The following is a 24,667-nucleotide window of genomic DNA, read 5'->3' as shown; positions in this document are numbered from 1 at the left end:
TAAGAAAGAGCACCTTCAAGAAAACAGCTATAATTGTTCAAATACTAGGTTAGCTTATTACAAGAACTGTTTTACATAGTTGAAATTCATTAAATGTAAGGTAGGAAGCTTTAAAACCCTTACAACCCAAACCCAGACATGGGCACATGGAACCTCAAACACTAAAACACATACTGCACTTGTCTCCAAACACCTTCAAGCACTGTGTGCATGCACCTGTGTCTCTGAGTTGGTAATGAAGTGAAGGCAACTGATAACAGGAGATGTGTGGAAACAGATATGAAACCTGTTTTTTTCTTCCTCTACTCTGAAAGCTTGGGAGTTTAAACTAACTTTTTTATTTTGGGGATACATATGTGGTGCTGCTTGAAGTTGGACACTTTACTCCCAGGATGCTCCATTTGCTATTTTGTCAAAACCAGACATGCAATAAAAATATTACAAATAGTTGTGTCAATGCAGTTTTGTGTGAACTGATTCACATAGGTGCTGTTCAATGTTTGATGATGAAAGAGAATGTCCATGTTTTAGAATAATTGAATTTTGAAGGAAAATCAGAACTGAGTTGCCATGATGCTCAGCAATTGCCACCCACTGAACATGTAAACGGTGTTAAGAGTGAATGTTAGCAAGGTGGACATAAGGCTGGATGCAATATGAACTAAGAATGGAACTTGATGGGCTGTTCGGGGTTTGTATGAAAATACAGTAAGTTGGTATCAGTTAGAATGCTGAACGCCTGTATCATCAAGGAGGAGCCAGTTAGGATACCATGGTGGACATTCAGGTCATGCAGCAGAGGTAGTTAAATGACTTGACCAAACTTAGCTACACCCCACTTGGTTGGAAGGCAAGGCACACAAACAAAAGTTAAAATTACATGGTATTTTAGATGGCGAAGAAAAATATGGTTTGCTGAGTGGACTGGATTCACTGAAGAACCTTTGGGTCCTGTATCAGCAACCCATCTTCTTTTGTCCGAAATGTAAGTCAGGTATGGGAAACACAGTTCAGTATTGACCGATTTTTTGGCTTCTTTTGAGATAAAATCAGGTAAAAACTGTCTCTTGCCAGGAGAATAGTGTTTGTAGGAAATGGCTATTCAGAACTGACTTAAAAAAACACAAATTCACATTCAGGTTGCAATAACATGCAAATTGTGAGACACTTTTAGTTGAGTTAGTATTTTGTTAACTTGCTTCTAAGTATGACTAAGAAATGAGAGATTTTAATCCAAGGCAAGGCTTAGATAGTTCTGCAATGAGGTGGTGAGAAGGGGATGTCTGGTAGGGTCAGTTATATGGAGTCTGTGAACACTCTAGTTTCTGAGTTCTGATAAACATCACTATGATTTTCTGAGTATTTATGGACAGCTTATTACTATTTAGCCAATTCCAAACAGTCCTAAAGTCAACCTGCAGCTTTCTGTCCATCAGAAATGGGATTTTATTGGCTCTAGTCAACACAACATCATTTGCATATATTACAGAGTTTACTTGTGTAAGTGTACACAACTGTACTACGTCCTTTGTGTTTCACTGTTGCAGTCATCACCTGTGGGAGGATTCCTAAAGCTGAGGAGAGGAGTGGTAGGATTAGTAAGAGATCTAGGAATGGGTCAACATGCCCTGCAGAACTGCAGAGGCAAACCCTGCTCTAGCCTTAGAAAATAGAGGTAGGTGGTAATGCTTGGTAAAGTTATGGACAGAAGTCCAGGTGACAGCATCCATGATGTCTCTGGTGGGAACTTCTCTGAAGAATGCTGTGGAAGTGGAGGCTGCCCTAGTGGGTTCGAATAGACTTAGGGGAAGTTTCCCATGCAATCTATAGCAAAAATGGATACAGTGTGATATCCATTTGGAAAAGGTCTGTTTGGAAATGGGCTTCCCTCTGCCCCTGTGGCAAAGCTGACAAGTAGTTCTCTCCCCATTGTTTTGAGGGCTAGGGAAGAAGGTGGGTAGATGCATGGCCTATCTGAGAGTTACAATACATACCACCTTGGGCATAAAGGAGGGGTTAGTCCTCAGGGAGACCCTGTCTGTATGGAAGATGATGAAGGACTCAATGGCCATCAGTGCCTGAAGTTCGGAAACCCTTCTGGCTGAGGTAATACCTAGGACAAAATCAGTCTTCCAAAAGCAGTATCTTAGTTTTGCTGAAGCAGCAGGTTCAAAGGGTGGTAAAGTAAGTTTTTCCAAAACATAATTCAGGTCCCAGGCTGGAGTGGGTGGCCTTCTGGGAGGTCTGATATTAGAAGCCTCTCTGAGTCAAAGGATGAGAGAACAGGGGTTGTTCTGTATCAAAATGAGCTGAAATGCCTGAGGCGTGGATTTTAATAGAGGATAAGGAAAGGCCACTATGAAGTAGTTCCGCTAGGTAGACCAGGATAATGGGGATAGAAGGTTGTGAGGTATTGTCCCCTCTGGACTGGCTCCAGGAGCAGAATCTTTTATATTTTCCTGCATAAGATTTTCTGGTGCTGGGCCTTCTGGCCTCTGTGATAATGTCTAGGACCTGTTTGCTTAACAGGGGCCCCTTGTTTGCCTTTAGAGTATTAGCCATGCTGATATTTTGAAAGTCTGCAAGACTGAGTGCAGCATCCCCCCCCCCCCCCCCACCTGAGTTAAGAGGTCTGAGATCAGGGGAAGCTGCCCGGGAGGCTGTAAGGTCAGGCTGCACAGTAAGGGGTACCAATGTTGTCTGGGCCAATCTAGAGCAATGAGGATGGCCTTTGGTCTCTCCTCCCTTATTTGATCAGTACCTTGGGAATAAGAGGCAGAAGAGAGAAAGCGTACACAAAGAGGGTGTTCCAGGGGAAGGTCAAGGCATCCACCTTCCTTGCTAGGAGGTGATACTCCCTTTGCACAGAATTTTTTTCAAGTGATGGTTGAGAAGTGAAGTAAAGAGATCTACCTCTGGAGTCCCCCACGCCTGAGTGATTTGTAAAAAGATTTTTCTGTGGACCTGCCATTTGTGGGGGTCCAGTAAGTTTCTGCTTAAATGGTCTGCCATGGTGTTCTTGATCCCTGGTAGGTGTTGGGCTATCAGGTGTAGTCACATGGAAGAGGCAGTCAGCCAGAGGTTCATGGCTAGCCTTCACAGAGAGTAAGATTGGGTCCCTCCCTGTCTGTTGATGTACCACATTACTGTGGTGTTGTTTGTTTTGATAAGGAGTACCCCTGGCCTGAGATGGGGTTTGAAGGATGTCAGAGCCTTTTATACTGCCATCATTTCCTTCTGTTTGATGTGTAAGGGAAGGTGCTGGGCATCCCAAAGACCTTGGATGCACCTGCCTTCTCAGTGAGCATCCCAAGCTATGAAGAGTCAGTGGTAATGGTCTGCCCAGTTGGGCGGAAGGTGAAGGAAAGACCCTTGTTCTGGACCCAGGCCCCTGCCCACCAGAGAATCTTGGCCCCTATACAGGGGATCAGAGGTAGACTGGTCTCTAGAGGTTGAGAGTGCTGACACCAAAGGTTCTTTGGGTACCACTGAAGTTTTCTCATGTGAAGCCTAGCCAGAGGAATTAGAAAGATGCAAGATGCCATGCACCCCAAGGCTTGCAGGAACTTCCTCGCAGTGGGGTGACTTCTGAGAGCCAATTGGGTAAAATAGAGATGCAGGAAGCTCTGCTTTTCTGGGGATAGGAAGGCATTTGGGATGCTGTGTCCAGCAATGCTCCCAAGAAAATGATCTTCCTGGAGGGTGTTTGCCTTGATTTCTTCTAGTTGATTGTGTGGCCTAAGGAGGTGAGGAGGGTTTTGACAAAGAGGAGATCCTTGAGGAGATTTTCTTTGCCATCTGTCTGAATGAGGCAGTCATCCAGATAAGGGTAAATTTGTATACATTTCTGTCTGCAAAATGCTATGGCCTGGGCTAAGCAGTGGTGAATACCCTGGGAGCAGTAGATAAAGCAAAGAGTAGTGCAGAGAACTGAAAGTATGATGAGCCTGCTCTAAAGTGAAGGCATTTTCAGCAGGATTCCCTTACGGGGATGTGGAGGTAGGCATCTTTTTGATGTAGGGTAACTAACTAGGCATTTTTTTTTTGGTCAGGATTTTGAATTTGGGGACTACTAGGAAGGTGTTCAGAATGGATAGATCAAGGGTGGGGCGCCAAGTGCCCTCTATCCTGGGAACAAGGAATAGTCTGGATTAAAAGCCATTGCCTGTTAGATTTGGGGGGGACAGGTTCTACTGCCCCTTGAGATAAGAGAGCTTGGACTTGTTTCAATGCCTCTGCCCACTGATTTTGAGGTAAGGGTACCCTCTTGGAATTGGGAGTTACTAGAAGGAAATTTTGTATTCCTGAAAAATTATCTTTAAGGCCCATTGGTCCTTTGTTGCAGAAAGCCAATTTTATAAGCAGAGGGAGAGCCTTTCTCCTAGTATTTGGTGAGTGAAAAGAGGGTAGAGGGGGAAGAGGGAGTCATTGAGAGTTTTTGCCCTAGAAGGATGACTTAGAACTCCCTGCCTTTGGAGTGGGAGTGGTCCACTGTTTGGTTCTCTGCTGTCCCTGGGATATGAGTCTGGGTTGTCTGTCCCTGCAGGGCTTACCTTGCCCCTGTCTGCTAGGTGCAGGAAAGGACCAGTGTTTTGAGGGGAAAATTCCTGCTGAACCTAGGAGGTTGTACCTGAAGGAAATCATTTACTGTGCATAGATTTTGCTTTGTCTTCCATCTTTTTAAGCACCTCTTCTGCTTTTACTCCAAACAAGCGGTCCTTATCCAAGGGTGCATCAAGTAATTTAGATTTGACATGATCAGGGAGAGGTTGTTCCTTCAACCATGCATGCCTCCTAATGACAGATCCAGACACTGCTGCCCTTCTTGAGGCTTCTATGGCATCATATCCACAGTGCAATGAGTGTTTAGCTACTTGATTGATATGTACAGTGCAGTAAATCTACTAACTATTTCAAATTGGCACAGTCAGGAAAGGTTGAATTTTTTTGTTTTAATAGTTTGAAAGTGTGTTGTTGATATTTTAACATGTGGAACTGACAGTTGAGTGCTCTGATAGCTAAGGTTGCAGAGGTGTATACCTTTTTACCCCATTTGTCCATAGCGCTGGAGTCCTTATCAGAAGGAATAGAATTCTTTGCAGAAGTAGCCCTAGCTCCTTTAGGTCCCTCTGGGTCTGCAGCAGGATTTCTTTACAGGTGCTTGTGAGAATCCAGTACTCTGTAATACCTGTCAGGTTTTCTGGGAGCAGGTGGGAGGGCATCAGGAGTTAAGCTGGATTCATGCAAAACATCATCAACCACCTCTAAGATTGGAGGGATGGCCAAACATCTGTGCTCTAGAAACTCACTTAGTCTTTTCTTAGACTGAGGGAAGTCCTGGGATTCCCAGTGGAAATGTTCTCTGAGGGTGTGAAGGGTTTCCCCAAAGGAAGTATCTTCTGGTGGGGAGGCAGAATGAATGGACTTCTCTGCATCTGAATCCTCATAAGCAGTCAGAGGTAGTTATTCCTCTTCAAGAATCTGAATGATCAGACTCCTCAGAATCCTGTTCTGTCAGTATTTCAGGATGATAAGGGTGATACCATCCTTCACCATTTTAAGCATTTGAGCTTGGGGTAACAGAGCAGGAGTAAAATGGTGACTAGAGGTAGTTTTCCTGGGAGTGGCCTTGCCTCTAGGCCTAAAAGTAACCATCGGTCTGAGAGAAATGGTAGTCTGAGGAGAACACGTTGGTTTTTGTCCAGATTCGGTGGTGCAAAAGACCTCCTTGGAAGCTGGTGCCTGTATCACGGCTCTGGATTCAACCAAGGCAGAGACAACCAAAGGCTCAGAAGACAAATAAGATTTCTGCAGCATACCAGACTCCGAAAGGGTCTCTATTAGAGGCCTGTGAAGGTATCGAATCAGGCATCAGGGGTTGCGAAGGCACCTCACTGAATTCTGGAGAACTGATGACCTGCTTAGTGATAGAGTTGTTGAAAAGCTTAGCCTTGTGTGGTCTGTCTCTATCTTTATCCTTACATTTTTTGGAAAGTCTATGGTTTGTTGGCTGACAGATGCCATTTCGGCTACAATAAGAGCTCTATGACGAATGGTTCTCACGTTAAAGAGGGCACAGAACCGGCAACGGGGGACGTCATGGTCTAGGCCTAAACAAGTGACACAGTATGAATGGAAGTCTTGGTGTGGTATTTGCTTTCCACAGGCGAGACAATTGTTAACTTTTACGGACATCGGTTAGTGCAAGAAAAAAGGATCCCCAATGGGGTACTTAGCTTTAGACATTTTCAGCTGTAATTCAAACTCAATTAGTGACCGACTGGCACACTTATGAACTGCTTCTGCTAGAGGCTCCATGGCAAGAAAGACTGATGTAATGATGTTGGCTGCCTTCCTTTATAGCACTGACAACCTGACGTCAGACAGCAAGTGACAGCAGCTGATGAACATTGACTCAGGTATTTGGACCGGCCGAGTGCTACCACAGCAGAGATAACCCACAGGTGATGACTGCAACAGTGAAATACGAAGAACATCATTAAAGGTGCAAACATTTAATCTTAATGTAAAAATGTGAAGCTCTGAAAATATGTGCAAATACATTTTTTTGAAGAAAAAATAAAGCATTCTGCTATTTAAAAAGTTAAATTGCTTATTAATGCATTTGGAAGCAAATATTGGAAGAAATATTAGAAATGTGGTCCACATTTCTACTCATGCAACACAAACAAAGTCAGGACGTACAACATACATGAAATAATCCAACATTACCTGTGCAACTGAAGCTTGAGGTGTGCCCAGCAGGTTTTTAAATGTACGCTTAGAAACCCATTTCAGCTGATGACAGAACGATGTTGCATATGTGACACTTCTGAAAACTGCTGCAGACTTTTCGGAACTTTTCTCTGATAACTTCTCTAACTCTGTCTTAGTATCTCTGTAGTAGCTGGACTTGGAGTATTCTTCTGCAAGCCTCTCTACAATGCTTCTGTCATCTTCTCCATGTTCCAGCATATCTACATATATTTAGTGATTAAAAAGAAAAAAATTACAACAGCACAAACTTAACAAGAAAAACAATTTACATCATACATGGACACACACACACACATACACACACACACACACACACACACACACACACACACACACACACACACATTTATTTATTTATTTATTATTTATTTGACATTTGTTGACCGGGTTAGTCCGAATGGGCAGATGCCCTTTTTCAGAGGAGACCTGAGGAGAAAACCAGCGTATTGTACATTTTTTATTTTTTATATATTTTCCCCTAACAGATTTGTTTGTTTTTCAATTGAATTGTACAGGTTATAGGTCACATTAAAGGTTGGAAAAGTTGGAAAAGTTTTGAAATGATTTTTTGTGGTCATTTTTTTATATCACAAAAGCCTGGCATTTTAATAGGGAGTGTGCTTCTCAGTTGTTAAGTATATATTTTTTGCACTTTATAACTGTTCAGAGTTGAATAAAACTATAATTGAATTCAGTTCAGAATACAGTTTGAATAAATTGCATTTATTTAAACTGTACTTGCTTTAATATTGCTACACACAAGTGTGCTAGCTTGCACTGCACTTGAATTGTATTCAGTGTTGTTTAAGCTGCTTTTCTGTAAAAAAAAAAAAATTCTAATCTTGCAAAACAGAAAACAAAACAATCCCACAAGTGTACGAAGTCACAAATGGCAGGAAACGGCTGTAAAATCCAAAAATCCACTTTAATATGCACAGGTATAAGCGCTTTTGTACCAAAAGTGCTTAAACAGGAACTTCATCAGATACAAAGTTAAAAAATGAAAAGAAACATTAAGTAGACCAGAAAACAGTGACATCACTTCCTCTATCACATTTAAAAAGACATTACATTCTAAAACCAACTTCTTGTAAGAATTTTAAAAATGAAAGATATGCAAGCAGAAGTAACATAAGTCCATAAGAAAACATGACAAAAGGACATTAATCTACACACAACATATCATATCACCAAATATGCCACAAAACATTCTGGCACGTGTGAATACAATAATTTTTTTAAAAATAAAAAACTGTAGGAAACCTCAGCCGAAATAATAATCTCATTGAACTGAAATCCATATAATACTGTATATAAATATACAAAATGTATAAAAAATATATATTTAAATACATATAAAATGCATATATGATAGTACATAAGAATTCATACAATACTTAAAAGTATGTTAAACTGATATACAGTAAAATCATAAAATAAAGTAAAACACTAGCTATCTCTTCAGTGCTTTTAATTTCAGCAAACTACTAATAGATGCACTATCATTTAGGCCTGGCCAATGTAAGGCATCAAGCCATAATTGCTAGACTAGTTCAGCCTTTTCTAATAAGTAAGGCTAAGCAGCTTTGAAGGCAATGTTATTAATTTCTTAAGAAAATCCCATGAGTCAATACATAGGTGACATTCATCAAGGAGATACTTTTCCAGCTCAATGTCCAAGAATTTTGCCAGAGGATGTGTAATTGAACCTCTGGCATCAACAATCGGATGCATGTGGGGTTGTTCAACACTCTTGTGGATATTGGGCAACCCAAAAATAGTTGGAGTTGTGGGAAATTCAACAGATAAATAGTGTAATTCACACTTTTAAGTATTGTATGAATTATTTTGCACTATCTTATATGCATTTTATATGTATTTAAATATATATATATATATATATATATATATATATATATATATATATATATGTATATGTATATATATATATATATATATATATATATATGTGTGTGTGTGTATATATATATATATATATATATATATATATATATATATATATATATATATTTTTTTTTATAATATACAGTATTATATGGAGTTCAGTTCAACAGCATTATTATTTCAGCAGAGGTTTCCTACAGTTTTTTATTTAAAAAAATGATGATATTGTATTCATACATGTTAGAATGTTTTGTGGCATGTTTGGTGCTATGATATGTTGGGGTGTAGATTAATGTCTTTTTGTCAAGTTTTCTTATGGACTCATGTTATTTCTGCTTGCATATCTTTCGTTTTTAGAATTCTTACAAGATGTTGGTTTCAGAATGTAATGTCTTTTTAAATGTGATAGAGGAAGTGATGTCACTGTTTCCTGGTCTACTTTAAGTTTCTTTTCAGTTTTTAACTTTGTATCTGATGAAGTTCCTGTTTAAGTACTTTTGGGATGAAAGCTCTTATGCCTGTGTATATTAAAGTGGATGTTTGGATTTTACAGCTGTTTCCTGCCTTTTGTGACTTCGTACACTTGTGGGAAAATTCTAAGCTTGTGTCCTGCCTTTCCTGTAACTAGTCTAGTCCAGATATATATTTGCTGTATCCAGGACTGTTTGTAAACATCTGAGCCCCCAAGCCTTTTTGTGTTGAGGGAAGCCTTCTAGTGGAAGTGGTAAGCACTAGGTAGCCTATCTACCACAAGATGAGTGGTTTCTGGCCCAGAAATTATAGTTTATTTGCTGTTTGGGCAGTTTTTTCAATCTCTTTCAACTTTCTGGTCTAAAAGCTTGGGTTTGCACTTGTTTCCCTCTTTTCCTGTAGCTAGTCTAGTCCAGATACAGTTTTGCTGTATCCAGAACAGTTCATAAGCTTCTGAGCCCCCCCCCCCAAGCCTTTCTTTGTTGAGGAAAGCCTTCTAACTTATTGGCCATTTGGGCAGTTTTTTTTTTCCATCTCTTTCAGCTTTCTGGATTAAAAGCCCACATTTGCACTTTTCCTGCATTTCCTGTAACTACTCTAGTCCAGATACAGATTTGCTGTATCCAGGACTGCATGTAAGTTTGTGAGCCTCCCAAGCCTTTCTGTGTTGGAGGGAAGCCTTCTAGCTTATCAGTGGGAGTGGTAAGCACTAGGTAGCCTGTCTACTACAAGAGGAGTGGTTTCTGACCCAGAATTTGTAGTTTATTAGCCATTTGGGCAGTTTTTCCATCTCGTTCAACTTTCTGGTTTAAAAGCCCATGTTTGCACTTGTTTCCCACCTTTCCTGTAAATAGTCTAGTCTAGATACAGATTTGCTGTATCCAGGACTGTTTGTAAGTTTCTGAGAGGTGCCAAAGTCTACTCTTCAATTTTTCCCTTAGATCTGCTAGTTCTCTCCTCTCCTGCACTTTTACTAGCTTATTAGTCTAGCACTTTACCATAACAGACTTCTTGTAGCAATTATTGTAGCACACAAAAGTGCTACCAGCACTAAACGTTCTACAAGTAAACAGCTCCAGTACTTATTATTAATGCCCACCCCTCCAGGCATGTCTAAAGGTCAGTTCCCTGTGCTTTCCCCTATTAACCTGGTGAACTTGGGTATCCTAAGGTAATGTAGCAACTGCCAAATGTACACCGACAACCCTCTCCTCTTACCTCCCAACACTCAGACTTGCGAGAGATGCACTTATATATTCAAATTGGAAGCCATGCACTCTCCAGCCAAGACCGGAACAGCTGGTCAAGAGGAGAAAGTTATGTACCACAATACATGGAACACATAGTCTTCCAGAACACACACCAGCACTGCCTTCATAAAAAAACACAAACCACACACCCACCTTTGCTGAAGCTCTCAATAAAAATCTACCCAAACAGCAGAGACCTCCAAGGCAGAAATGCACTTGACCACCACAACACAACACTAATCATGAGACACATAACTCTCCTAAACAGTGTGCCACTCAACCAAAGCCCCTAAGGCAAAACAGCATTCCCAGCACACTAGTCATAGGCGACTCGATAGTGAGGCACATTGATGTCCCACTCACTGGGTTGAATAAGGAGAAACTGACAGCTACCTGTCAGGTGCCAGCATCTGTCACATAACACACGCACTCAAGTCCCTCAACAACAGGTACAAAATATGACTCTGTCATTGTACATGTGGGTGTGAATGACCTGAGATGTACAGTACCGCCCTGGACTACATGAAAAGAGACAAGGGGGAGCTCTCAGATTATGTAGCCCAGGCGGGTATGACCCTAGCCCTGAGCAGCATCCTACCATCATCCAGAATGATACCACAATACAAGCAGAAAATGATTGATTTTAACACTTGGCTAAGTTTCTGGTCTCATTCTAAAGAGATCTAGTATCTCTCTGCCCGGGATGACATGAATGACAGACCTCAATGCTTTGCCAGAGATGGCATGCATCTGTCACCCCTGGGCTTCCGGATACTAGCCAACACTTTTGCCACCCATATAGTTCCTTTTTTAGGCAGTGCTCCAAAGAACCAAATTACCACTATAGCAGCTACAAACAAATGCAGTTTGATGGTCATGCTGCTCAACACTAGAAGTCTAAATCTCAAAATGCACTCGCTCAAAGCTCTCCTTAAAATGGAGAACATCGACATTTGTGCTGTAACAGAGACTTGGTTTAAGGCAGCAGAAAGCACCCCTGCACTACCATTCCACACCTTTTGGCCCAGAACTTGGACTGAAGCTCCAAAGGCAGTGGTGTTTCCATATTCATAAAAAACATGCACACCTCCAGACTGGTAGCCCAACATAACACATCAGTGATACGTCAGGTGCAGCTAACACTGGGTAAGACAACGAGTCAGGTCGTAGCCTGTTATAGGTCCCCAACCATGTCCCAAGACTCACACCACATGTTCCAAAGCACCCTGGATAATATTAGGGTCCAACCTAACACTCTCATACTGGGCGACTTCAACTACCTCTCCATTAACTGGGAAAACTATTCATGTACCAAAACACTTACCCAACGTTTCCTGGAATTCATTAATTCCAATGTCCTGAACTAGCTTGTTCTTACCCCTACTAGAGGTAGCAACATCCTTGACCTGGTCATTACTAACATGGGTGACCGTTGCTCTACACCAACAGTCAACTCCTCCCTGGTTAGATCTGACCATCCCCTCCCATCCCCTCTGCAATGGTAACCACCATGAAAAACTTCTCCAAGGCTAACTTTGGGCTCCTAAAAACAGGTGGCTAACTTCATGGCACCCATGCAAATAGAGAATAGTTGCATGACCACCAAATCATACACCAATGCACTGTACAAACACGTACACAAATGCATGGATCTCGCCATATACAATAGCAGCCAGCCAAACAGCTCAGATATTCACCCTCCATCCATTTTATCTTTCCCTTTATCTTCCTAGTACATGACAGTTTATAAACAGTTTCTAACAGTACACTTACTAGCAAGTTAATGTTCTACATACACGAGTACAGACCTTATTGCTTCTTTATTATTCTTTTGTAGTCCTTGTCACACAACTACTCAAGACTGTGTGTTATTAAGGCAAGTAATAGCTTTCTAACTAGATAACAATAGTGAAAATTGTTAAAAAAGTTTGAGTAGAACACCAATATACTATTGTAAGAAGAAAGTACAGTTTTGTACCTACCATAAATGTAGATGTCCGAACTGGATAGCATCTGCAGTCATAACAAATGGGTTGTCCTGTCGTCAGGCAGCCCTTCGGTCGGCCGGATTCCAAAGTCTGGGTCCGGCTTCGGCTGATGTCGCACTTCACCCGACGTCATCTCTGCTGGTCTTCGGGTATAAAGGCATCAGCTGACGCCATTTTCCTCAGTGTTTCTTGCCCCAGATGCCAGTTGCCCTCTTGGAAGGCTAAATTTTGGATAAATGCCAATGTTTCCAAAAAAGTAGAAGGCAAACACAAAAAATAAGCATGTATGTACATATATACAAACAAATACACCATAAGAGACTCCCCCCCAGCTAGCTATTAGGAGGGTAAATACCCTAGGAGTACCACAGAGGGGAAGGAGGGTGGGTAATCCTGACTGCAGATGCTATCCAGTTCGGACATCTACATTTATGGTAGGTACAAAACTGTACTATGTCCTTCATGGATGCATCTGCAGTCATAACAAATGGGTAGAGTACCATAGCCAAACTAGGGGCGGAGGAAGAAAAATTATGGTGTAGTTAGGATCCCTTGCAGTACAGCAGTGGCAAACCCTGCTCAGGATCTAGAGTAAAGAGGTAAATTATAATGCTTGGCAAATGTATACACGGAGGTCCAAGTAGCCGCCTCAATAATGTCCTTGGTCGCCACTCCTCATAAGAAAGCTGTGGTAGTGGCTGTAGCCCTTGTAGAATGAGGTCTTACATTCTGTGGAATTGGTTTTCCATGGTAGGAGTAACAGAATCTTATGCAATTTCCTATCCATTTGGAGATTGTCTGTTTGGAAATAGCTTTTCCTTCCCTTCCTGTTGCATAGGCTACTAAAAGCTGGTCAGTTTTTCTGTTACTTTTGGTTCTGTCCAGGTAGTAGCGTAACTGCCTATGTACATCCAAGGTATGCAGCAGTCTTTCCCCCCTGTTCTGTGGATTGGGAAAGAAGGTAGGTAGGTGGATTGCCTGGTTTAAAGACACTCTGGATACCACCTTAGGCATAAATGTAGGATTAGTTCTCATGGACACCCTATCTTGATGGAAGATTAGGAAGGGTTGCACTGCCATTAAGGCCTGTAGTTCCAAAACCCTCCTTGCTGAGGTAATTGCCAGTAGGAAAGCAGTTTTCCATGACAGGTGTTGCAGATCTGCTGTTGCTGCTGGTTCAAACGGAGGGAGTGTCAACTTTTCTAGCACAAAGTTCAAGTCCCATGCTGGTAATGGTGGTTTCCTAGGAGGTTTTACATTCTTGATCCCTCTGAGGAACTGCCTGAGTAGAGGATGTGAAAAGAGAGGTGGATCAAAGCTGTATTCTGCTGAAATAGCTGATGCATGTATCTTGATGGAGGAATAGGACAGGCCTGTATGTAGAAGCTCTGCCAAGTACTCCAGAATGTTAGCAATATCTATGTTCGACACATCTTTTCCTCTTTCAGTACTCCAAATGACAAATCTTTTCCATTTTCCTGCATAGTTCCTTCTTGTTGAAGGTCTGCAGGCTTCAAGGATAATGTCTTTAACCCTTTGGGAAAGGTCTGGGTTAGTTGCTGCTATGTGATGTTCCAGGCAGTCAGTTGCAAGGTTTTTAGGTTTGGATGCATGATGTTGTAGTTGTTCTGAGTTAACATCAAAGGCATCAGGGGTATTGACCACATTCTCTCCCAAGACATGCTCCTCAGCAATGGGTACCAGTGTTGTCTTGGCCAATTCGGAGCTATCAGGATTATCCTTGGACGTTCCTCTTTGATTTTCAGTAGTACCTTGTGCATCAAGGAAGAGGTGGAAATGCATATGCTGTCAGGCCTTTCCAGCTGAAGGATAGAGAGTCCACCTTCCATGCAAGTGGGTGGAATGTCCTTGTGCAGAATTTTTTGAGCTGGTGATTGAGTGGGGATGCGAATAGATCTACTTGTGGCATTCCCCATTTCTTTGTGATGGCCTTGAAGATGTCCGGGTGTAGCATCCATTCGTGAGCATCCGAGGTGGTTCTGCTTAACATGTGTGCTAGGGTGTTCTCTTTTCCCGGCACAAATATTGCCTGTAACTGGATGTTGTAGCTGAGAGCCATATTCCAAAGGTCCAAAGTCATTCTGCATAGGGGGTATGAATGAGTGCCTCCCTGTTTGTTGATGTACCACATGACTGTGGTGTTGTCTGTCCTTATCATCAAATGGCCTTCTTTGAGGAATGGTCTGAATTTTGGATTGCCAGTTTTACTGCCAGCATTTCTTTTAGGTTTATGTGCAGGTGCAGCTGGTCTTGAGTCCACAATCCTTGTATGCATTTGTCCAGCATGTGTGCCCCCCATCCTAGGTCTGAGGCGTCCGTTGTGATGGTTTGGCTTGCTCGAAAGTTGTGGAAGGGTAAGCCTGGGTTTGACTGGCATGCTTGAGCCCACCATAGGAACTCCTGCTTTAGGCATGGGATTAGTGGGATTTCTGTTTCTAAGCTGTGCCTGTGTTGAGACCATAAATTCTTTAGGTACCACTGTAGTTTTCTCATATGCAGTCTGGCATGTGGGACCAAGATTATGCATGATGCCATGAAGCCCAAGGCCTGCAAAACTTTTCTTGCTGTTAGTTTGTTCTGCTTTGTTAATGTCAAGAAGTAAAGAGGAAGTTCTTTTTGTTTTTCTGCAGTTAGGAATGCCATTTGTTTTACTGTGTCCAATTCCACGCCCAAGAATGTTCTTGTTTGGGATGGTATCAGCCTTGACTTTTGTAAATTGACTGTGTATCCCCGGGCTTGTAGCAAGTAAATGACCCTTTGTAAATCTGTTGTCAGCTTGCTTTTGTTGTCCGCTTGTAACAGGCAGTCGTCCAGGTATGGATAAATTTGGATTCCCTGTAGTCTGCAGTGAGCGATTACTGATGCCAGGCATTTTGTGAATACTCTGGGCGCAGTAGATAAGCCAAAGGGCAATGCTGAGAATTGATAATGCTCTGATCCTGCAAGAAATCTGAGGTATCTTCTGCAATTTGGTCGAATGGGGACGTACAGGTATGCCTCCTTGAGATCTAGAGTTACCAGCCAACACTCCTTGCCCAGCATGGGAAGAAGTTGCTGTAGGGTCAGCATTTTGAATTTTGGAACAATGATGTATGTGTTTAAGACGGACAGGTCGAGAATAGGTCTCCAACTTTTCTCTTTTCTTGGTACTAGGAAGAGTCTGGAGTAGAATCCTTTGCCCTGTTCTGTTATTGGTACCCTTTCCACAGCTCTCATCTTTGTTAATTTCGCTATCTGCTGCAGAGCTTCTATTTTTTGATTTGGAGGTAGGTTTGGCATTCCTCTTTTTACTGGTAAGGTGTGGAAGTGGAACCGGTAGCCTTGGTCTATGGTTTGCAAAATCCACTTGTCTCTTGTGATATAGTGCCAATTTTTCGGAAATAAGGCTAACTTTCCACCTAAAGGTGCTGCTATTTGCTCCCTGGTAGGCGATGTTAGAGCCAAGTCACTGTGATTGTCCTGTTGCAGTGGCAGTGGTTGTGTCTGTGCCTCGGTTATTGCCTTGCCACTGTCGTCCTCTGTAGGCACCTCCTCTGGATTGATTTCTGCCTCTAGAGCATCTATTCCTGCCCCTTTGGGATTTTGTGGAGTCTGGAAAGGACCAATTTTTGGCAGGCCAGTTCCTGCTAAACCTTGGGGGCTGAACCTGTAAGAAATCTTTAACTGTTTGTACAGATTTTGCCTTTTCTTCCATTTTCTTCATTACTTGCTGGGCAGGTGTACCAAATAGACTGGCCTTATCCATAGGAGCATCTAACAGCTTTGCTTTAACCTGATCCGGTAAGACCTGTTCTTTCAACCATGCATGCCTTCTTATCACTGTGCCAGTCATGGCTGATCTAAATGAAGCCTCCAGTGCATCATAGCCACATTTTAAGGAATGGTTACTAACCTGTTGGATGTTATTCACCATTTCTAATACATATTTCTTATCTAAGGATTCATCAGAGGACAGTTTTTAGTTAACTGATCAAGCATAAACTCTTGGTATTGGATCATATTAAACTGACAGTTTAAAGCTCTAGCTGAGAGAGTAGCAGAGGTGTAAACTTTTTTACCCCATCTCTCTAAGGACCTGGATTCCCTTTCAGAAGGAATAGGGTTTTTTGCTGTGGTCGAGGCTACTGCCTTAGGCCCCTGGGATATAGTTTCAGGATCTGCAAGTGGGGCCTTGTATAGGTGGTGATGAGTGTCTGGCACCCTGTAAAATCTATCTGGTTTGGCAGGGGCTGGAGGTAAAGAATCAGGAGCAGTGCAAACATCATTAAATGCATCGTCCACAACAGGCAGTACAGGAGGTATAGCTAAGGGCCTATGTTGTGGTAAGTGCAGAAAAGTCCTAAGCCTTTTTCTTGAATCTGAGAAATCTTGTCCCTGCCATTGGAATTGTTCTCTCATGGCATGTAAGGTTTCCCCAAAGGAAAATTCCTCTGGTGGAGAGGCAGCTGGAATGGATTCTTCAGCATCGGAATCTTCATAAGTAGAAAAAGGAGCCTCTGGCTGGTCTGTAATGTCTGAGTCATCCGCAGAATCATCAGAGGACACTGGCTCGGGGGGCTCTGCTCTAGGTCTCTTTTCTGGGGGCTGAGAGGCCCTGTCTGGGTGAGATTGGGATCCCCTAATTAAGGATATTAAATCTTCTGCCAGAGTAAGCATTTGTGAACTTGAAGTGGGCCTGTGTGAGGGGGGCTTAACAGGCACTGATTTAGCAGATTTTTCTGCTTTAGCCCTGGCAAAGGCCTTAATAGACATGGCTGCAGGAGGCCTAGCAGCACCACGTGCTGGGGTGGAGACATCCAAAGGGGTGGTGTCTGATAAATCACTAGGAACCACAGTTGTAGGCAAAATTTCTGAGGCCGATTCAACTAAGGTAACAGGAGCCTCAGTAGTAGTCATGGATTCGGCTGAAGATTGACCGGGTTTCTCGGTTTCGGCCGAAACCGAGACACTCTCGGCTTGCTTAACCGTGGTTTCGCCCGAAACTGCGGACCGCGTGTCAGTCTTTTTCTTTGCGTTTTTTAACAATTTGGGTAGTCGGAGGATGCGACGGCATAATGTACGCAAAATCTGAGCCGAAAAACTGTTCAGCAAACTCCGACCGACGCCTAAGCGTTCATCGGTTGAAGGAAGCACAGGCCGAACAGGCTGCTACGTCGTGGTCTGGGCCTAAGCAAGGCAGACAGTAAGAGTGGAAATCTTTATGAGGTATTTGTTTCCCACAAGTTAAACAGTTATTGACTTTTTCTGACATCGGCTGAGGCAAGAAAGAGTCCCCAACGGGGTACTTAGCTTTTTAGAAGTCTTCGAAGTAGTATTCGGTAGTAGTAATCTCTGGATCTGACCGACCAGCACTTGCGAACAGCTTCTGCTTCGGGTGCCACGCGGCAAGAAAGACTGAGGAAAATGGCGTCGGCTGATGCCTTTATACCCGAAGACCAGCAGAGATGACGTCGGGTGAAGTGCGACATCAGCCGAAGCCGGACCCAGACTTTGGAATCCGGCCGACCGAAGGGCTGCCTGACGACAGGACAACCCATTTGTTATGACTGCAGATGCATCCATGAAGGACATCAGCTGCATGTTGGGATAACTTGGACATCAAGAGCCCATCAATTCTTTTGGTCAAGAACACTTATACACTTTCAAGCAGAACAAGGTATTTTCTTGAGAGCATATGGATAATAATGGTACTGTAGTCAAGGACTGGTTGAAACCAATGAGATTTAAAAGGGAACAATAGCTTCACTAACCTGAATGAATATTCCTTGAAAATAATGCGAGCAAGAAGGTCTACATATCAAAGGAAAGACTGTTTCCATGTATGAATGTATCACAGTCCTTTATAATGGTATCCAGTTTACAAGTTCTTAATTATATACAAGATTAAAGACCTCGAGGGCCTTTATAAGCCTAGCCATGTAACCCAACCCAATGGTGTCCCCAGGTTACATGGACATCTATTTTGAGGGATATGTTAGGAGGCTGTTAAAGGTTTTGTGGGGTAGTACATTAGTAAAGGTATACTTAGTGATGCGCTCTGTCTATCAGAGACATGGGGGACAGACCAGTGGTGAAATTTCCATTTTCCCATCTAATGGTCAAGGTTACATTTGAATAGTGTTAGGGATGGACTCTGCTTAACATGGATGGAAGGCTTATTCCAGAGCATGAGGATCCTTTGAGATACATATCTGCCTCACCAACATGTTCTATTTATGTTGCAAGCAAAGTTTAAATCCTTGGATCAAGTGTTTCTAGTGCTGTTCATTTTGCCAATGTTCAAAAGGTCCATCAAGACTGAATCAAAGTATGCCTTATATGCCAGGCATAGATTGCTCTCAGTAACCAGTAGAAGACTGAGTATACAGACAGATCTTTAAGGCAGATTGTGTCAGGCAACTGTTAATACCCTGGATTCTCTTGGTAAGGAAACTATGAGGACGTTCCAACTGGTGCATATGCCTGGTCAGGTACATGACAAATGGGACACTCTTCTCAATGATGGGTTTGATAAGGGCTAAGTAAACTGTTACTATAACTTCCTTGGACCTAGATGCCATACCTTTATTTATAAGTTGGGTAACGTAGAATAATTTTCTTACTACCCTGACGATGTGTTGGTCAAATGCCAGATTACAGTCTATATATGTTTCCATATCCCTAGTTACTGGATCAGCTGTTAGAGGTGTCTTATCAATGTAGTAATTAAGCTGGATGGATATTTCTCAAAAGGCACTATAATACACTTCTCAGTGTTAATATTTAATCTGTGTTTCACACCAGTCATTTGTCTGTATTAGACCTTCTTTCAGGATGTTAGTGTATTGGGGAGAATCTATGATAGCTCCCAATTTTGCACTCATCTGTGAACTTGGTGAACCAGAGGCCCTTAACATCAGCCTTAACCTCCATGAAGTAGATACCAAACAGGAGTGGACTCAGTATAAAGCCCTGAGGTACCACTCTATTTTCTGGCCTCTTGGAGGAGGTGATTTCACCAATCCTGATGTCTTAGGTCCCATCTGTGAGTCAGCTGGCAATCCAGAAAGTCACATAGGGATTTATACTTAGTTTGAAGAGTTTGTTAACAATATCTGAGTGGGGTATTGTACTGGACACCTTAGACAAGTCTAAGTAAGTGATATGCACCACTTTCCCATCATTCATTGCCTTTGGGCCCCTCTCAAAGAAGTCTCCAAGTCCTTCCTTTGACAAAGCCAGACTGGGATGGGTGCAGTGTCCAGATTGCCAATGTCTTTGCTGTTCATTTCCAAGACAATCTGTTACATGACTTTGCATATTAGACTAGTCAGACTAATGAGTCTGTAATTTCCTGGGTCAGCTGATGGTCCATCCTTGTAAAAAGGGATAATCATTGCAGTTTTCCATTCATCTGATATGTAGCCTGTTTTGAGAGTGTAGTTCAAAAGTGGCTCAAATGGGATTGATAGGTCATGCTCAGTGAGGTTGTGTTTTTGGCCTTAGAGAGCGCCGCCATGACCTTCTCCCTTTTAATAATTAGGGGGAGTTGTGCTAGTAAGTATTTCATGGGGGGGTGGCACGGCGTGAGAGGGTGAAGACAGTAGGTATAGCAGCCTCTAGACAGCCATTTACATTGTTGTATAGGGTTTTTGTGAACAATTCTGCATAAGTTGCTGTGAACTTGGGGTTCGGAGGGGAATTGAATTTGACAAACTATCATTTAGTAAGCTGTAGTTTGCTTTAGAACAGTTCCTAACTGTTACAGGTATTGCAGAGTTTTCCAAGTTGATTCATATTTCAAAGGAGATGGCTTTGTGATCCGACCTCATCAATGAGGATGTGACATGGGCTGGAGGGCAACACTCCCATATATTGGTGAGCATAGGTCCAGTATGTTTGAACATCTGGTTGGAGTGTGCTTTATCTGGTCAAGGGTATTTGTGTTAATAAAGTCCAGGAAAAGTTGTGCCTGCAAGTTAGAGACATTGTATGTTTCCCAGTTGATAGAGGGGTAAAGTCTCCTGTGAATATGGTATTTATTTGGATTGTGAGTGCCTCCAGTAGGTCTAGGTATAAGTTATGGAATTTTTGAAGCACAGACACTGACCTACAGCTTGCTAGAATATGGTAAGTGACTTTGACTATGGTGATTTGCATGTGGATGAACTTCAGGGCATCATCCTGTTTGTTAATGTTAATCAAGACACTTCTAACTTTGTTCTTGTCTGTACAGTTGATGTTCTAAATATGTAGAAGACACTGAAGCCTTGCACTGCCAGAGTACTTTCTGCAGTTTTAAACCATGTTTCAGTAATGGCATAGATGTCTATATTCTGCAGCGTGAGGAGAGTTTGCAGAAAGTGGACATCCTTGTTAAGGCTCCTAGCATGAAGCATTAACACCTTTAGGCTCCTTTGAGTTTTAGATAGGTTTATCAATTTGACATTGCCTAAAAAAGGCTCTAAGGGGGTGGATAAAGTTTTAGACAATATCTGGAAGCCCAGAGGGTACAGCTGCAGACCATCCTTGGCAAATCAACATGGTCTGTTAATCATGTCCTCCTATGCTGCCAAGTATTGAATCCGCCTGTAATGACACCAGAAACTAAGCCAATTGCTAAAGTTGATAATTTTTGTTCATAATGTTGCAAAATCATTAGAGGAAGGTAAAATGCTGCTCAGTGCAGGGCACATACCTGTCTAAGACACATATTCATAGAGATCCATAATGTCTCTCTTCATATTTTCCCATGAGGTATGTCTCCATGTCATTTCCACCCACATGTACTATGACAGAATCATACTGGTACATCTGGTGCATTGACTTGAGCACATGCGTAACTTGGCAGAGCCTGAGTCCAGGTAAACAAGTAACTGTTATCTTGTCCTTGTCCTGTCTGGTGAGTGGGGCATCTGTGTGTAGTATAATGGAGTCCCTATGACGAGAGTCCTGGGTAAAGTGTTTGCTTACCTTATGGGCTTTGGTCTTAGGGGTCCCTTGCATCTAGACGTATGTGTGGTGTTAGATGTTGCTTTTGGTGTGTGCTTTAGAGATTACTGAGAATAGGCCTTGCCATTAATAGGCTTAGGAAGTCTTTGAGGTTTGGGAAGATTGCTTTTTGGTGCCTCAGCACAAGATGGACTGTGTGTACATATGTGTGTTTGTGTGTGTGTGTGTGTGTGTGTGTGTGTGTGTGTGTGTGTGTGTGTGTGTGTGTGTGTGATAGACGCTATGTGTGGTGGATGTAGTGTGTGTGCGTGCGTGTGTGTGTGTGTGTGTGTGTGTGTGTGTGTGTGTGTGTGTGCGTGCATGTGTGTTTGTGTGTGTGTGTGTGTGTGTGTGTGTGTGTGTGTGTGTGTGTGTGTGTGTGTGTGTGTGTGTGTGTGTGTGTGTGTGTGTGTGTGTGTGTTCTTAACATCCTTATTTGTAAGTGAAATTTTTGCCTCCAAGAAAATGGTGTATGTACATCTCTCACATACTATGTTAGCTTCTTTAAAGATTAAATGGTTGTCTGTGAACATGAGACAATAGCTACATTGTCTCAGGATGCCCATCTCTAGCAAGCTGGCAACAGAGAAATTTGGAAGTTGCATATCCATGTTGTCCTGTTGCTCCTGTATTAGGGTGGGCTACTATGGCTGGAGGACTGGGTTATACAGAGGTCCCCTAAGGTTGTCTCTAGGGTTAATGACAAGAGTTAGATAGTGCTAAGATATGGTGATATTGCTGCTAGATGCACAAGATAGCTGCTCTAAGCTTAACTCTGCACAATGCCTTACTTAGTTACAGGTTACAGCTTACAGTTTGAGCTTCTTTCCCACAATATCAGAGGCTGATGGAATTTTTTGCTTTCCAAATGAGACTATATTACTTTTGTTGATACTAAAGTAAGTCCACTGCTTTTACAGCAGGAGAAGGTTGATCCAGTTCCCACTGGAGTAGTGCTGTATCTGGTGAGAGAACAACCACACCAAGTTGGGAATCATGAGCAAGCATAGTCATCCAGTAGGTAGTGGGTTAGGTTAAGGAGCATCAGCTGTTTCTAACAAAAAAAAGAATAATGTTGATGCATTGATACTCTAGCTTGGACTTGCAAATCAGACTTTTGAGAACCGATATGACATTCGTCTTTGCCTGGCTGGTTGCTCTTTGTGAAATTAACCGGTCAGAACAAAAACAAAACAAAATAAGGGTCATGCTGCTAAATGCTAGAAGCTTAAACCAAAAAATGCACTCTCTGCAAGCATTTCTATCACTAGAAGATGTAGATGTCTGTGCAGTCACATAAACCTGTTTTAAAACTTCAGAGAATACCCCAACCCTGCAAGGTTACAATGCCATCCAAACTTTTAGACCACAAAATGAATGTGTGAAAACCAAAGGAGGTGGTGTTTCAATCTATATTAGAGATAAAGTCACATCACGTCTAGTTAGACTGGACAACTCCATGGAGTTATTCCAGGTCCAGGTTATGGTGGGTAATACCCCTATTCAAGTCCTAGCCAGTTATAGATCCCCCTCCATGGGTCGCAACACCCACGTAGCCTACTTGAAAAAACTGAAGACAATCCAAGTTTTACCGAACACACTAGTTATGGGGGACTGCAATTATCCCACCATCAACTGTGAAACCTACTCTAGCCCAAACTCGCTAGCACAAAAGTTCCTTAACTTTGTGAATTCAAATGCCCTGGAGCAAATTGTCAACACCCCAACAAGAGGAACAAACATTTTAGATCTGGTCCTCAACAACATATCAAACAGGTGCACTGCTGCAACTGCTGGAACCTTGGTAGTTATGTTATGTATGTAAGTATCCTGGAGCTTTTCTCCTTCAGTCTCCACCGAAAATGGGCATCTAGCTCAGTTGGACCAACCCAGTTAACAAAAGTCAAATAAATAAATAAATCATTACGGACCTCATAAATAAAGACATAGGTAACCTGCAAACCCTGGATCCCACCCACTTCAGCTTTGCGAAGGTCAGATCCTGCCTGTTAAATCTGGTGGATTTATTTGAAAGTGTGACCAAGGCCATTGATGGGGACAAATCTGTAAACATAGCATACTTGACTTGGCAAAGGCTTACAATACAATCCCACATTCAGGCATTACTGATAAACTTAACAAACTGAATATAAACCCCTTCATTGCAAGATGGGTTGCCAAACGGCTCACATACCAGACACACACTATCAAAGTGGGTGACTCCACATCGACCAGCAGACCTGTTACCAGCAGGGTGCCACAGGGGTCAGTGTTGGGCCCCTACTGTTTGGTATATACTTCTCAGAAGTTCAGGTCAAAACTAAAGAGCTGTGGCTGACCACGTTTTCAGATGACTGCAGACAAGGTGCAATCACTGAATCCCCAAATGATGTCAGTATACTCCAGGATGGTGTCACATAGACCAACGACTGTTGTATTAGTCACGGTCTCAAACTGAATGCAAAGAAATGCATCATCATTCCCTTCGGCACAAACAATACCCCTTCATACTATCAAATCAATAGCAATACCCTAAGTACACATGAAGTGGTAAGGGATCTGGGATCACAAGTTGACTGTGACCTTACCTTTGACCACCACTTGTCTATTGTTGCAAGGAAAGCTTTCCACATTACTCACTTGATTAGAAAAGGCATCACCTCAAGAGCAAAAGAAGTTATAACCCCCGCCCATACTCGGCACTTATCTGGCCCATAACTGAGTTTAACTCCACATTCAGTATGTGGTCCTCCAACATGTGCCTTACACGGACCGACTAAAATCCATATCCATAAATCAAATGGGTCTAGGGCTACCTGTCTCAGGGACTTAAATATGGCCTGCAACTTAAATAGGACATGCTGGAGGGACAGAGTTATCTCCCAGCGACTGCCATGTCTTTGGAACAGGCTACCAAATCATGTGAAACAGACCACCTCTATGACACTGTTGAAGAGGAACCTGGATGAGTGAATGTGGCACTGTAAATTCTTACCAGTGATAGTGAATACAACCTTCCTGGACATGGGCAGTCATTACTAAATGCAGTCTTGGGTATTGACTAGTACCTCTATGGTATTACATTGGGTTGAAATGGCTAGGCTTAAAATGACATCCAGGTCAATAGCCTAGTAATCTCCTACGATCCTATGATCCTATGTAGTAGTTGGGGCGTCTGTTGCCAAACAGGATGACAGGTGCTTATTGGTCTGAATTCTGGTAGTATGGATTATGGTACAGAAATTTCATTAACCGGTATTTGTAAAGTGTAACAAAGCATTCATG

The 24,667-nt window shown here is 42.4% G+C and overlaps 1 protein-coding gene across 2 annotated transcripts in view; it reads right to left on the bottom strand.

Moving 5' to 3' along the window:
- ABCG2 (ATP binding cassette subfamily G member 2 (Junior blood group)) overlaps positions 1 to 24,667 on the bottom strand; it is an 897,562-nt gene that overhangs the window by 427,471 nt on the left and 445,424 nt on the right. For both annotated transcript variants that reach the window (XM_044061359.1, XM_044061358.1), the window contains one exon: positions 6,733 to 6,977. In XM_044061359.1, the coding sequence (XP_043917294.1) occupies positions 6,733 to 6,977 (245 nt within the window). The remainder of the gene's footprint in view (positions 1 to 6,732; positions 6,978 to 24,667) is intronic.

The sequence above is a fragment of the Protopterus annectens genome, chromosome 2.part0 (assembly GCF_019279795.1).
Source record: "Protopterus annectens isolate FY-2018-M chromosome 2.part0, PAN1.0, whole genome shotgun sequence".
In the NCBI taxonomy this organism is placed as follows: domain Eukaryota; kingdom Metazoa; phylum Chordata; order Ceratodontiformes; family Protopteridae; genus Protopterus; species Protopterus annectens.
The sequence above is the reverse complement of the archived record's forward strand: the minus strand, read 5'-3'. Positions and strand labels throughout refer to the sequence as shown.